This window comes from Plodia interpunctella, chromosome 6 (assembly GCF_027563975.2).
Source record: "Plodia interpunctella isolate USDA-ARS_2022_Savannah chromosome 6, ilPloInte3.2, whole genome shotgun sequence".
NCBI lineage: Eukaryota > Metazoa > Arthropoda > Insecta > Lepidoptera > Pyralidae > Plodia > Plodia interpunctella.
In genome coordinates this window covers 5,473,563-5,489,994 of record NC_071299.1, presented here as the reverse complement: position 1 = coordinate 5,489,994, position 16,432 = coordinate 5,473,563, and the positions used below count along the sequence as shown (strand labels likewise).

Genomic DNA, 16,432 nt, shown 5'->3' with positions numbered 1-16,432 from the left:
GATCATTAGTAACCCACGCGAATGTATTATAAATTAATTACTTGAGCTGCGAAAATGACAATTCACCTGAGGGTACAAGTACAATCTATCATTTACACTAATAGGTATATTCTTTTGGTCTTTATTGGCCTTTGACATAGTGTTAAATAACATTTTATGTTAAATAACAGGTTTTGCCTGCCGATTGCACATTTTTAGTTATGTATTTTAACAAAATTGCATATGTCATGCATGTCGCGTCCTCATGAATGTCTTTCAGTGCATTATTTTTTAGAGGCGCTTTATATGTAGATCCTGTAGTTAATTTGCCTACGACGAATAAGTACATCATTATAATTTCCAATTTTGTTTATGAAATTTTTATTTCATTCCATTTTATGTCTGATTTTGCGTTCGTGATACAGTTAGACTAAAGTTAATTACGTGTTGCGAGACTATTTAAATATTTCGTTAAAGTTATTTGCGCCGCTTCTTCTTCACCTGTGTTTTGAAAGTCAGCGGTAGTTTTAAGTAAATTTTTGACGTCAATAATAATGTATGTCAATAATAATGAATGTCAATTTAGAATATCATTCTAAATTTAATAAATACTTTTGAATTTGAATCTAATATATTATCTTTTCGGCATTACCAGATTTAGTTACAATTAGTACATGGAAGTTATATAGCGAGTTAATAAAAATACCCTTTTCGTGAGAGCAAGTGCCAGTCCATACTGCAATTTATGAGTACAACGCTCTAGGCACAGCAATACTAGTGACATTTAGCAAGTCTGTTTCGTTTAGTTGCTCTCAGGTGTACTACATAGCTTGGCTTCCGCATGGGATCTTTGAAAACCAGTTGGAATTGTGTGACGTTCGCGTCTGTTCGTAAAACACATTCATCGATAAAACTTGCATAAAAAATATGTACTTTTGAAAAATACCACAATAGTATAATCAAGAAAATATTTTCTGAATTGTGATTTTTATGTTTTTTTCTGACGTCATTGAACAATAATGAAATTTGATATAATATTCAATGTGATGAACCGGCATCATGACATTATCAATGATGTTAATAAAAGTACGTTAGATGCTAAGCCGATACATATTTATAAGTTTTAAGTTTAAAATTGGTTTATGCACGGGTATGTCATTTTTCTAGACTTTTTAATATAGAAGATGACTAATTAACAACACGTTTACTCAGTGACGGTTTGTTAGTTGTTATTCCACAGAATAATGTAGTTGACTATGTGTCCTGTATTTAGATTTCTGAGAAATGCTAATTTCAATTGATTAATCAAAAAGTGCCAACTTGAACAAAAATACTTGTAACTTGCCTCCGTCCGTCCGGAATTTTCTGTTTGCTCAATATTTATACGATGCAATTTTTTTAGCTAGCTATCCCTAATTTCGTCCACAAATACTTTTTATTAAAAGACCTCCTTTTAATTAATACACCAGCCAGTCTAACACAGTATAATGAAGAGTTCTACTTAATGCTACTGAGAGCATCGTAGTTACTGTCTATAAACCACAAGGTTCTAAGAAGGTTTTGTTAAAGCAACTAAAGATGCTTAATTTCTCAGTCTCACGCGCAGCGGCACAAGCACGAATCAAGCTTTAATTGGCATGTAATTATATTATCAACTTCAGTTCATCATTAAATTACCAAATCAGCATTTAAATATTGTCACTGTCACTTATTATGACATATTGAGAGTTAAATATTAAAGTATTTGTCGTCTAATGCGAACAGGTTTGCGTTGTTTTAACTCTCATGAAAAAATAATAATATAATGGCGTCAGTGAATAATTTATCGTAGAAATTCCATAAAGTTCGTTGCGATATAGCGCCGGAACTCCAGAGCGTCGATTATACTAACGATAACACATTATAATGTTTCAATAGTAGTTCTTATTGAGTGTTTATTAGAGTTGTTATTGGAAAACGATTCGGATAAACATTAGCAGAATTGACACCTAGGTCCGTGATCGGTGATCGGCGAATTCAGGCCTAAGAATAGAAACAAGAAATTTACCATTTTGAAATATAATCCATTCTCGTTTTCAAAAGGTTATCGACACGGATGACGTAAATTTACGTGATTGTTTGCCTTCTATAACAAACCATTTTTCGCAGCTACTAGGAGTACAAAGTTTTTTGCTGAGCTGGGTTATTGACTGCTGGTGATTGAATTGTTATAGAAAACTTGTCTGCGGGTGTTACTATGAACACTTTTTGGAAATGTTAGTTTTTTTAAAACTATGAATCAAAAACAGGCATAATTCATTTTTCAACGTTCTTGTACCTATCTATATTTTTGTCGAAAACTTATTTGTCATATATATGTAGTGTAAATATCGTAATGTATTTATATATTTAACCTACTCAGTATCATCTTCACATAGTCAAACTTTAAGCAACTGAAGAGTCAAAGGTATTTACGTAAAATATATAAACAATTTCTCAATGTGTATTAACATTGAACTATTTGTTTTAAACTACGCTTAATCTTTTTTTATACATCATTGCATATTTGAATAATAAATCATGGCCATCCAAAATATTACGTTGTTTATTTGAAGATTATTAATAGTTTTGAGAACTTTATAATGTGTCAACACAATGTTTTAATTTTACTATTGATTCATAAATAATGAGTTAGCTATTGAACCTCGGGTCATGTTCTTCGAACAAAAAATTACTGCCAAGAAAATTGTATCCATTTTAGATCCTTATTTGTTCAACGTGAGAATAAGCAATGTATTAATAAATACATTGCATAATGCGACTAAACAATCATCTTGCATATGTATGAACACGATATTTAAAACGGAAGCAAATTAGCATTACCATTGCTGAATGACATTACATAATATATTATGTCTCCGCTATCCATTTGTATTGTTATGGTATTATACATACTTTATGATTTTAAGCTTTTTAATATTTAAAAATTGTTTAATTGGACAATAACTTGCAGTATCAGCAAAAGAAAGGGATGAGTGGAAAAAAAAACAGCAGTGGGACATATCATCTACAGATCGAAAGAAAGTACCTATATGAAAGAGTATGTTTAGATCCAATTAATTGTTCTTAAATGTACCAGTATTATTATTTTTAACTATTTAGGATCCAAATATTTTAGGGACTAATGACAATGGTATTGAACGGAAATACTTAAGTACTTTTTTTATTATTTAATTGGATCCAACAATGATAAACAAAAATTTAGACTTTTCTAATGAAGATTATAAACTTTCAGCTGTTTTGTTATGCAATCATTGGTTTATATAATAACCGTAATAGAAATGTATTATGTTAATGGGTCCAAACTGCGACTGTTGACCATTGACACGAGTATATCCACACACATCGTCCTTGCGAGGAATGCGAGGTCATCACGCCTCTTGGTCGTTCGAATCACAAAATGTACCGCCACAGAATGGTATATAGGAATGTGTGACTTTTTCTTTTCCTTCTTCATAAATACTAGATACGACTTTTAAGTTTAAAATATTAGTGGGAACAAGCATGGAAATATGCATTTCTCTTTTTTTGGCTTTGTATCTATTTATTTACCAGTAACATCACACTCTTATCCCCCACTAATATATGGATAGATTTGATAAAATTTGGTACACGGGTAGAATATGTGTGGGCACAGCATTTATTTGTAGGGTATGTTTTATCCCGAAATTTCTAAGGGAGGGAAGACCCGTTGCGCAACTAGGAGTTGACGTAGAAGATAACATAAAGATTTTTTTTTTCATAGAGTAAACGGCTAATTACTCTAATTAAATATTGCGCGTACTCACCTGATAATGTGTTTGCATTACAGTCATCCTCTTCCAAGCTCTTTTCTCAAGAAGTTCAATTTCTGTATTATAATCAATTTGCGTCTGCGCTGTGTAGTTCGGCCGTCCTCTTGTGAAACTTAATTATTGTTGTTTTTGAGTCGTTCTGTATTCTACGCATGGCATTACTACGTCAGTTACGGCTAACACCTTGTGATTTATCCTGTCTCTCCTGAGACAGTCGCAAGTAATAGCATTGGCACATATTTCTGAACTCTTATTAATTTTCTATAAGTACCAATATTTCAGTGACATGCATATAATGTTTCTATGATAATTATAATAACATAAAATTTTTGACGTTCTATTCGTCGGTTTGCATAATTAACTACCGAAAAATACAGTCCAAAAATATGGATTGACGTTCAGGTTTCTGATAAAAACTCACATTTATTTTACGAGTTACCTTCAATCCAAAATATGACCTATTTTGTATTGAAGGTAACTCGTAAAATAAATGTGAGTTTTTATCAGAAACCTGAACGTATAACTAAAATTAAATATTATGATAATCTGAGTAAATAAGTATGAATTGAATTGCCTATATTTTCTACTCAAATACAATAAAAGTATATCCTGGTTAAACAGTTACGTGAACTTTAGGTTCTTTTCTGAATGTTTATTTACATGCGGTAATGATAACACAAGCGTCATTTAAGTGACTATAAATGACGCAACATCTGTAAGAAATGGCCCTTTCTACCATTATCCGTTTTGATTTTATTGAAATGAGTTGCACTGACATTATTATAAATAGGTTTATGAGAATGTGGTGACTCTGTTATAATTATATCCGCCTACAACACAAACCTGTTACCAAAAGGACTTGGATTTTCTTGCGTCACAACTCACAACGACGTCACATAGGAAATGAGTTCACACAATAGACAATGATAAGTCAAGGCATTTAATGGCGGTCTCGTGGGCGAGATGCAATAATTATGTACACCCTAACGATCAATGTTCGCGAAAGTGTATCTTTTCATTGTTAGAATTTCCGCGTTGAAAAAGTTATAAATAGCTGAAATTAAGTCATCCATCCGTACTCAGGCGAACGAACACGGGGTAGTTGTTATTGTTATTTTCCATATTAAAACCTATTTATGCGTAGGTAATTGAAAGTATATTAAAATACCTGCGGATATATATATATATTGACTTGCATATCAATCCAACTGGACGCTGCTGGTGGCTATTTCGTTAATATTATCAAAGCTATTGGATAACTGTATATTTAATTGAACTTCACATGTTAATAACATTAACAAGTGAAAAATGATTGTCCATAGCTCCGATTGCCGCTGCGCCAAGTGCTGCGGCCTCGCGACCTGACTGTGGTCATCAGCAAGAAACACCTGAAGGTCGGCATCAAAGGCCAGCCCCTCATCATCGACGGCGAACTAGACGCCGAAGTCAAGATCGAAGAATCCACGTGGGTGCTTCAAGATGGCCGCAACTTGCTTGTCAATTTAGAAAAGGTACATCTTCAATCAATATTATTTTGTATGAATATAACTCAAGTGTTATTTTTAACCACTTACAGGTTGTTTTTTTTTATTCCATGTACATTGTACACTACTGTGTACATGGAATTCCCATCCATTAAAAATCGAGTAAAATTAGTACTAAATTCCGTATTCTTATTATTATATTGAGCTGATCCTGCAATTGATATATGAGAAAAAAAAATGGCATTTTTACTGTACATTGAGTGGATATTGCTGTCAACTGCAATTGCTTGGCAGTTGAAAACTCTAGTCTAATTATTACTTATTCTATAGTTATGCAATGTTTCGAAGACTTTTGATGATTAAATAGAATCATGTGTATTGAAATTTGGTATTCTTAAACACCATTACAATTGACCACACTATGATTGAGTAACAAGGTTTAAATGTATCTAATGTTGACGTGCCAGCCAAGCCATCAGGCCATTACCAACGAGGTCGCCATGTGGATGCTTCGTATACGTAATCATTACTATCAGACACTGTATTATACAATAGATGCAATGTTGTTTAAGGCGTTTAAGGTGCTTTAATCCAATCACAGATAATTTAAACTACATCGAAAATGAATAATCCCGAGAATCCTAATGACCATATTTTTAAATCAATCGACTGAGCACTTACTCAATATATGTTCAATGTATAGACAAGTATTGGACATTGTATGCGTGCAATCATTAATTTCAATTCCAACGGATTCTATTAAAGAAGATTCGATTAATAAATTTTCAATTCTAACAATTTTTTTGTCAAATGTCATAAATAAACCTTGTAACACTTTTCTGAAATTGCTTAGGGTAATTATTTTAAACGTAACTTCATTATTACATGAAATGAAGTGTTCTTGCGGATACCTATTAAAGTTAATGATCAATTTTGCTGCTGGTAACAATGTTGTATATTTTGTATTATAGGTAAATAAAATGAATTGGTGGAGTCGGCTGGTGACCACCGACCCTGAAATATCTACTAGGAAAATTAATCCAGGTAAGATATTGTTGACCTTTTTGGGATTATGATGTTATTCTATTGCATTGTTCTAAAGGATTTTAAACTGCTAACAGCTCGCAAGAGTAAAAAGTAAATTACAAATTCGACTAATCTTCTGTTATCTTCTGTTATGGGATAGTAACTAAACGATACTAAACTAGGGGTTAACTAAGTCTTTTGTTATGGGATACTAGAGATTAACTAAACTCAACGATACTATATTTTACAACTATATATACATATTAAAAAAAACGTCTTGAGACTCAAGTTTCTGAAAAAATCGTATTCCATCTTGAACTGACTGGGGATCGAACCCGGGATCACCGGTGTAGCAGCCAGGTATGATGACCATTAAGCCACAGAGGTCAACGAGGCGGATTATCCGCCTCATTAAGATCATGATGGGTAATGTCATGTAGTAGACTGTACATTATTCGAACGGTCAGGTCATATAGATGTCGCTGATGGATTGCATAATTCTTAACCTTGTGCACGGTACGCATCTTAATGATTTAGGTAATTTAATTGATACTGGAACCGGGTTATAAGGAAAGATGTTCGGTGCATGCACAGTTCTCGGTCAATTTCTTGACGATTTTATAATGACATTTTTGTTACTATGGTACATTGTTGACTAAAACTAGTCAGACTCGTTTTAGATTTGCACATTTATTAAATACTTTTTACTCCCTAAAATCGCAAAATATATCGATAAGTATTTTTTGTAAATGTATTAAACTCATCAGCTTGTATTTTCAGAGCCCTCTAAGCTGTCAGACCTGGATGGTGAAACTCGAGGCTTAGTCGAAAAGATGATGTACGATCAAAGACAAAAAGAGATGGGGCTTCCCACCAGTGAGGAACAAAAGAAGCAAGACGTCCTTAAAAAGTAAGTTCTTTGTTAGTAATAATTAAATCAATATTTGCTGCGGTTTGCACACTAACGTGACCGCAAGAAAGATACTTACATAAAATCTCAAAGTTCTCAAAGTTGTATCTACACTAATATAATAATGTTAGAGTTTGTTTGAACGTTTTATCTCTAAACTCCGTTTTTTCTTAAAGTCTTATTATGTACGTACTTTCGTGGTTAATAAATGTTTTAATTTAGAATAATATTTGATTTATTTTAAGTAAAATTAATAAGTACTTACTGTGAAGATTGTTTATTCATACTACTGGAATACTATCAGGCTATAAGGACTCCAAAAATCCCAGTAGTGATGTAAAGGGTTAGCTTGCATCTTGTATCTCATCACAAAGATTTTTACAACATATTCTTGACATAAAATGAAGGCCCGTTTTGTCTTATTTTTTTAATGCAAATTAATTTCATTGCAATGGTTAGGTATCATAACAAAATCGTGGTTTCAATGCTTCCCTACTAAGATACTTCATTTTTGCGTGCACATAATTTTTGTACACGACACGAACACAGTCACACCGATTACAACTCTAACACTTTATTAACAATTTTTTACACCTCTTTATCTTTATGGTCGATTCTGGCGGTCACTAACGGGATGACCAATAAACTTAAATTATTTACAAACTTAAAATTCTTTAGCTTTATTACATTTTGTCATGAATATATAGGCTAGGTACTATTTATATATCCTGAAGAAAAAAACTATCATTGTCTATTAAATATGGTTTTAATTGTTTTTCGACAAAATATTCGCGACTTTGAAGCCATGATTTTTTAATGCCTTAACGGCTTCTTCCTGGATTTTAATATCGATGACCACGAGTTGGAAATAAAAAGAAGTTCGGTGCCAAATCAGGACTATATGGCGGATGAGCCGTTAATTCTGCGGTTTTGCCCCCCAAATATCGGGTCGTTTTATCAAAAGTATGACTTGTCGTGATGCCGAATGATTCTGCGTTGTGGATTGTTCTTCCTAATTTCTGAAAAAACTTCTGGCACATAAATGGTCTTATCACTCCGAATTAACAGATATATATTTTTGTCGTTTTTCGTCTTCGATGGTGCTTAATCCCCAAAGTCGAACTTAGCTGAACGACGTCGAACTTAGCTGAACGTCTGCTGTTGAGTTAGACCACGTCTAAAATCATAAAAAATAATGGCACGAAAATGTTCTCCAGTTAAATCTATGGTGATACGCAATTTTATAAATCGCGCCACACAGCACAATGAAAACAATTGCCAGTCGGTCGGATGAAACAAACTTCATACTACATCCAAAGAGTTCAATTTTCAAATGTTATTACTTTTTAAATATTATTTATGTAGTGCCCAGTTCCGAATTCTTAAATAGTATTCCTCTTATATTGCAAAATAAAGTGTCCAATATCATTTTCTGAAACAAAACCAGTGTTCTTATTGTTTGTTGTGTTATGGTTTAATAATAACAATTACTAATTTTATAAAAATTGTTTCAGGTTCATGGAACAGCACCCTGAAATGGATTTCTCTAAATGCAAGTTCAACTAAAGCAATGGATTTAAGCACATACTTAGCATATATATTGTGTTACGTTAAAGCACCGATTTTAAAAAATAGATGAAAGTGTATTTTATTTCAATTTCTGTTATGGTGCGAATTTATAAAACTAATGCGACCGCCTATGTGTTTGAAATAACTCTTACGTTAATTACATTATGTTAATTTACGCATACTTTGTCTTTAATTTACAAATAAATTAAGTTCATGTACTGCATCTATTTGCTTTATTTTGGGTGAGGACTCTTGTCACACTATTATGTCACTTCTACCAATATCTAAAAACTGAGGTATCAATTCCCTGTATTTTATGCAGTGTAAAGGTCAATTTTCTTTTTTTCTTTTCGCTGATCTATGTTTTTATCCGAAGAAAAATATAATCCGAAGAATAACTAACTGATCATTCTTCCAGTATACATGTCAGCCAGCTGGAAAACCCACAGGATAACCGTTGAATGGTTGTATCATTTATAAGATAAATACCTCTGAGGCCACCAAGCTTGGAAATTAATAAATTAAATAAAGAAGAGACAAAGTTGCCTCTACTTGGGTGGAAAGCGACGTGGACTGGGAACTTTATAATTAATTTATTTATTTAAATACAACGGTACATGTGTATTTCATAATATAAATCAAGAGAGACTGCACTAATAAATAAGTCCCGCTTATGTCTCTGTGGCTATTATTAGCAGATCGGCCACATAATCTGTGACAGTAGAATCACGCGAATCACGTCTGCGGGACGTTTGTAATAATAATATACCTATCTACCACATCATCATAGGATCATATCTACCACAGATATAAGAATAATATAATGTCCTTATTTCTGTGAACATATTTCAATTTCTTTCATTCAAGAATAGGTCGTGTATTTAGGAAGTCCAGCTTTTGCGTGGTTATTATACTATGGATATTATACAATAACGTAAAATGTGTTTTGTTGCTACTTGTAAAAAGATAGAGATGCACGTATATATACTGGTGTACCCATCTATCATCAGTAACAGATATAAGAACAATATGTTCTTATATCAGTGATAGAGTGTGTCTAGTGTGTCACAACGTATTTATTAAAATCTTATTAACATTGAAATTGAAAATACATTTCCCGTTTTATGTGACTATTTTCTAGTAAATTATACCTAATTCTTTCTAGGTGGCTTAAATGACGATGAAATCAAAGATTCGATCACAAATTACGATAGTGCTGGGATTTGATAAAATTAAAGACTGTACTGCTAAATTTCAAAGTACACAAAAGTAGTAATGTAAAAGATATCGTAATTATGCTATACATTGAGATTTAGTTAAGGATTCTTAAAGTAATCAAATTGATATTTCTAAAACTAAAAGATTTTTTAATTTGCCGCGGTTTTGTTGTTTGCGCGACTTGTTAGATAGACTTTTAAAAGGCAATTTGTACTACATATTTTTTTTGCATTTGACAGATTGCCTTGCAATGCGGGTACATCCGTGGGATATTACGACAAAGCCTCTTGGCAATTCTATAAATAAAGCAATTTGACAGTGTAATCATATTGGACGTCAAGTTGACAGTTGACAGCTAGACGTCGCACGCACGCAATTGCAATTTCTGTTTCTGCTGTCATTTCAACGCAAGCAAAGCAGGATCCATGCATGCATTTTTACTCAAAAATATTATAAACCTATCGTTTTCTGGTGTAAAATTGTATTTTGTTAATTACGTAGCATCAGAGAAGAACTATTATTTAACTTAAAATGGTTAGAACAGTGAATGCCCCGGAATACTGTTTACAGTATTTGGAACAATATGCGTCAAAACAGTCTTGCGTTATTGGACTTATTTTGGGGCAGGTGGGTTTCGTTTTAATTCTAAATATGTTCTTAGTTTTGTACACCACACTAGTGTTTAGTTACCCAATGATTTTTTTAAATATTTATATATGTGACCATAATTTTGTATATATGTAATGTGTTTAATATTTATTTTCATAACTTATCACGCCTCATTGACGTACTACATAGTGCATATCTAAACATGCATCGAGGACAGGCACTATGGAGTTTTTGAAATGAGCCCTACAGATCATCCTAAATTCTGTCATATTAATTACCTACCATACTCTAATTTGGGCATTCAATTTCACAGTCAACAAACACTAAAGAAAACATAATCCATTTAGCTCGTACTCCAGAAGAGAAAGCTTCTGAAACCTCTGTCGGTTCAGAATCAACCTTGGTTGCTGAAACATTACTTAGCATTTCAGAAGCATGGGTAGCAGATCATGCAAAGCATGTAACTCGTATGCTACCTGGAGGCATGTTTGTACAAGGTGAGTTTTTTTAATGAAATATATCTGTTGTAAATACATTTAATTCTTTGTATTTATATTCCAATTCTATTAAGGTAATAACCCACAGAATTGTGTACCTACAACAACATACTAAAACCCCATGGATTAAATCCAGTGAATTAAAAAAAAATCCATTTTAGTATAAACTTGGTGTATAGTGCTTTTATGGCTTAATCTTGTCATTAATAACTATAAATTTATTAAAGTAGTGTTTTCACAATAATGTTTATTCTCCAAACAGTCATTCTCGTAAATTTTACCAAAACTAACTTTATTTTTTTTAATTAAAATTTCTAGGTATATTTGTTACAAGTGATCAAGATATATTTGAAGATCCAAACTATTTTAGCAAAGTTAAATTAATATTGAACCACACATATAAAGTATTGAGTGTGAACCCACTCATGTATGGCAACTGCCCGTACATGAATGAAAGGCTTGTGCTTCATATGTCTACTCGCACAAAGGTCTTGACTTGTAAGAGTGTGGAAGTAGGTGGTGCTAAGAATACAGTTATAAATCCTGTGGAGTGGAAGTTCCTGGCCAAACCACAGTCTTGGCAGAGACTGGACTGCTATTATGAATTTGATGAGATGTATCCAGTTATTGTAAAGAAAAGTGGCATATCAGTCAAACAACAGTTTCAGGTATGGCAGCTGCCTTGTTAAAAATCTTTATGTTTATCCATAAAAAAGCTGAAGTAATGTTTTTCTGTGCAATTGTGATAGAGATAGTGACAAAAGCCTTATTTAGATTAATTTATCCAAACATATACATATGTATAGAAGTGGAATTTTCCAATTGCACTACAATTATACTATAAAAAAACAATGTTCATACTCAATAAAAAATAATGAACCTATTGTTTTAATCTGAAAAAATATTTATATATGGTTCTTTGGTTTTGCCAACAGTTTCAAATTGTTACATACACAATTAGGCTATTATTTTAATTTTTGATTGTTGATATATGGCATTTACCACCTTACTTATTATTTAAACATAAAATAGCTAAATCTATACTGTATATTATAACTTATAATTATATATCATATATATATATATATGTATCATAAATTTATAAACATTTAAATTATATATTTACAGCAAATATTGGAGTCAGCTCACAAGACCATAGAGTCCAGTGTCATGTTTATAGATGGGGAATTGAAAGAGGGAACTGAAACATTGGATCAACTTATTAAAAAGAGAAAACCGAAAACTACAAATAAAGTGCAAGATGTTCCCAAGTCTATGCATGTCTCTTTGTTTGTGCCTTTTGTAAGTCAATTTTCTGTAAAACGCTACTAATATCTGTCTGGATTATTTGCTTTCCATCTCTATTTTAGATGTCAATTAAATAAGCAACTTCCAGGTTAATTTTTTCCTGTTTCTAAACTACTAATTCATTACATTGTATTTTTAGGAAAATTCAATGCCCGAGACAGTTGAATATTTGGAATGTGATGGGAGTATACATTTCAGTGGAGTGGTGTCATCAAGTGTGTTCATGTGCCCTAAAGCAACCATCAAAGAGGCCATCAATGCTGTTAAACAAGATATAATTCGGTCTCTGGCTTCACGCTTCACCATGCATTGTGATGCCCTCATTGATGACAATTTATTGCCTGAAGGTACTTAAATTAGTCCATTTTTTACTGAAAGTTAGTAATTGTGAATCCACTCAATATTATTAATATGAATGAAGGCCCCAATATCACTCATACTGCACAATCACCTGTCTGGTGCTTGCACTGGTCTTCCCAAAGACATTATGCATATAAAAATGTTTTTCCTGATAATGAAAGTATCAATAGTTTGTAATTGTTCTTTGTTAAAGTGACTACCTACTTCTATTAGCTTCATATGAGAAACCTTAAAATAGGTGTTGATAAAAAGACAAGTGTCTTATAAGATTCAAGTTTTTGTAATACCTACTAAAAGTAGTTCTGTTACTTGTGAGTTATGCAACTCCTGTGCCGACCTTGACATTTCAAGTTATATTTAGCTACCAATGTGAGTTCTAAATTGAGAAGCACTTTTTGAGAATTCTTCACATAATCATTATATTTTTTTTTCTTTTACAAGGAATTGTAATGGCGATTTTTGAATTAGGTTATTAGGAAAATCCTTTTATGTAAATACCTCCAAATAACATTCTTTTGTAACAAAAACATTTTTAAACTGCATTGAATTCGGACAAGAACTATGGTTAGTTGTGTGACATATGTTAATGAAACAAAGATGACATGCTTGACCATGCATATATTTATCTACAATATGTCAAAGCCTAAAAATAATTACAATCCGTTTTGTCTTAACATGTAAACAATCTTCACAGGACTTATTGATGAATTTTTTTTTAAATAAATCAAACCTGTAAAAGTAAAATTTTGATTAACCACGAAAGTAAGTTTCTAACAAGTCTATTTTGTATTGCTGTAAAATCATAAAGAGACATGGTAAGATTGTTTATATAATAAGACTTGTAAGGAAAAAACGGAGTTTACTTCAATTTGTACTAATAAATGAAAACAAATAAATAAGGAGAGCAAAGTCATATTGCGCCGATCCCAAATGATAGGAAATGGAAAGGATTATAAATAAAAATTAAATAAATTCCAGAGAAAGTATGTTTCAACGAGCCCCCGCGCCGCGTGCTGGTGCCGGTGGGGGCGCTGTACCTGTGCGACTACCTGTTCCCCGGGGAGGCCCCGGCCGAGGCGCTGCTGTCGGTGCGGGAGCTACTCGACTTGCAGATCACGGAGACTGATGTCGTGTGCGACGTGGAGACTCCTGCGGGTATTTTTTTTTATTGGAAAAGTAAAATACAATCTTATTTCCCTACAGAAAGTGAAAACATGGACATGATAGGATCCTACAGGAAACCCATAAAAAAAAAAAACAAGGAGTAGAAGTCTGCACTGGAAGACACTCAACATATTGCCGTATAACATCATCTGCTTAAAACGTCAACATCGCTGATCGATGAAAAACAGATACTTAAAATAAAAATGTAAAGAAACCCAAAATTTTTATAGTTTGCCGTGTCGTGCTTGATTAAAATTGTCGACTTTAAGGATGTCGTCATTTGATAAACATACGTTTTCAAGATTTGGGAAATACTCCTAATGGTTATTTATCTCACAAAATCAGAGTATCTGGCAATAATTTTCTGAGTAATATCATTTTGTACTTTTACAGATACTTCGGAGTTTGATGCCCTGGACCGAGATACCAGCAGTGAAGAGTTACTGGCCACACCACAAGAGGCCAGCCAGTTTATGTATATCACTGGCATTTGCTTCGCCATGTTTGTTCTCGTGGTTTCAATCATCGTACACTATTATGACAGTATAGTTTTGGTCATCAGCAGAATTCTTAAGTGGTCCTAAAATGAAGTTTCGTTATTTTAGCCGTTGACAATGTGTTATTTTGTGTTGATTAATTTGTGCTAAGTTTGAAAAGGTAACATTAACCAGATATTTTTGAAATAATGAATAACTATGGTATCTAACATGTATTTGGGTCCAATCATATTTGATTTCATTTTACGTTCTTTATATTTACTATTCGATTCGTTTTGTTTTAAAACTAATATCTAACCAAGTTTTAAATTTATCTTCAAGACTAGGTACTTGTGTTATTTTCTTAAATTAGAGGGTGACAAACCTTTCTCAACATTTATGTCGTACTAAGGCTGTGTGTGGATTATGATGGATGAATTGTTTATGTGATTTAAAAACACGTTTTAATTTACTTTTACATTATTGTGTCGAAAATCAATTTATTGTACTCTTACACCAACTTTCCTGTCAGAAAACTTCATGTCGTCAATCAAACTTTTAAAAATATTTTTCGTCATTGTTTACACAGAATTTCGTATTTTTCTTGTTGTTGAATGCATTTCTGTAGTTGTAGTGATATCCATTCCATACTTGTTATTCCCATAATTTTCGTCTATTACACAATGTTTCAAAATAGTCATACTTGAAACTCTTTTATTTATTTATATAAGGATAAAGAAAATAATTGTCTTGTTTCCTTGATACCGGCATATCGCCAGATATTTTTAAAGTGGTTAAATTAATTTTCGAAGGAAATTTACAGGTCTTACTCGCTCTAGTTCCCCTAGAAAATGCAAATTTCCTTTTAAAAAAGTTACTTTGAAAAATATTGTTCTGTCATCGAAAGTTAAGTTAAAAGATAACGAATCGTGTTTCTGCAATATACGAAATGTAGGTATTGAAGTCAAGAATAAGGTTAAATATCACTTTGATATTATTTATTATTGATAAAAACAATTAGTCGTTAGAACTGCACAGCTGCAGTGAACACATTAAAGTTATTTTCCAAATTAAAATTTTGCGTATAGAAGCATTATTTTATCCGCTGACGTGATAAATTTGGTTACTGAAAAACGGTATAAAGTTTAGTGCCTTGCGGTATTTAGTGCCTCACAACGTAAACAATAATATAACTTAAAACTGTATCTAAATTTGCGCAGGCAATTTCTGCTTCTTTTATTGTGCCCTATGAAAGTTTTTATTATTTTCTAAATCTATATATGTCTACATAAAATCCGCAATAATATTTCATGTACAATTACGAAATTATCTAACATACCAGCATCTGCCCTGTTAAATATGACAGATTTGAGCTAAGCTGTATACGCTGCTATTTTAATTTTTACTGGCACCAGTCTTGGCAATCACATAAGCAAAAAGGAAACATGTGACATTCGTCTTAAATATATATTTATATTTTAAATATGGAATATTGCAGTGAGGTTAACAATAGTTTTTGCGTGCACATAACCATACTGACATCGACAAAATATATGTGAAAAACAAATAGTACTTAGATTGAACGTACGAAGACGAATACGATTACGTACTCGCAAAAACTCATTCTAAACCCAAAGTTATTACTACTTTAGATATTAGAGTGTAACAAGTCCTTGATAGATGTATGACTTGAAGTTGATGTTTTTATCTCACGTTTTTATTTTAATGGTAATTATAATGAACAGATTGGTGATATTTTCAATATATTATAACATGTACAGATGATGTTGTATTTTTTTATTTTTCTAATCAGTTGGAAAGAGTATATTATATTAAAATAATATAGATTGCAATATTGGCAAACTAGCGTGAATGTGTAACATTATTTCAATATTTTTTGTATTATTGTTTCTATAAATATTATGAGAGACTGAAATACGAATACGATTTGTAAAAAACCGTTACTTGTTTCTAATTGTATAATACAAACTAGAGATGT

The 16,432-nt window shown here is 32.2% G+C and overlaps 2 protein-coding genes across 2 annotated transcripts in view; both read left to right on the top strand.

The window, feature by feature from the left end:
- The window catches only part of nudC, a 31,512-nt gene extending 22,488 nt beyond the window's left edge, over positions 1-9,024 (top strand). The window contains exons 5-8 of the mRNA XM_053746561.2: positions 5,135-5,323; positions 6,268-6,340; positions 7,103-7,232; positions 8,747-9,024. Of these exons, the coding sequence (XP_053602536.1) occupies positions 5,135-5,323; positions 6,268-6,340; positions 7,103-7,232; positions 8,747-8,798 (444 nt within the window). The 3' untranslated portion in view covers positions 8,799-9,024. The remainder of the gene's footprint in view (positions 1-5,134; positions 5,324-6,267; positions 6,341-7,102; positions 7,233-8,746) is intronic.
- A 1,385-nt stretch (positions 9,025-10,409) lies between these two features.
- LOC128670569 (uncharacterized protein) lies at positions 10,410-16,218 on the top strand. The gene is made up of 7 exons (XM_053746339.2): positions 10,410-10,646; positions 10,942-11,125; positions 11,444-11,793; positions 12,254-12,427; positions 12,573-12,780; positions 13,772-13,948; positions 14,351-16,218. The coding sequence occupies exons 1-7, from the start codon at positions 10,551-10,553 to the stop codon at positions 14,539-14,541; spliced, it is 1,380 nt and encodes a 459-aa protein (XP_053602314.1). The 5' UTR covers positions 10,410-10,550; the 3' UTR covers positions 14,542-16,218.
- Positions 16,219-16,432: the final 214 nt, after the last annotated feature.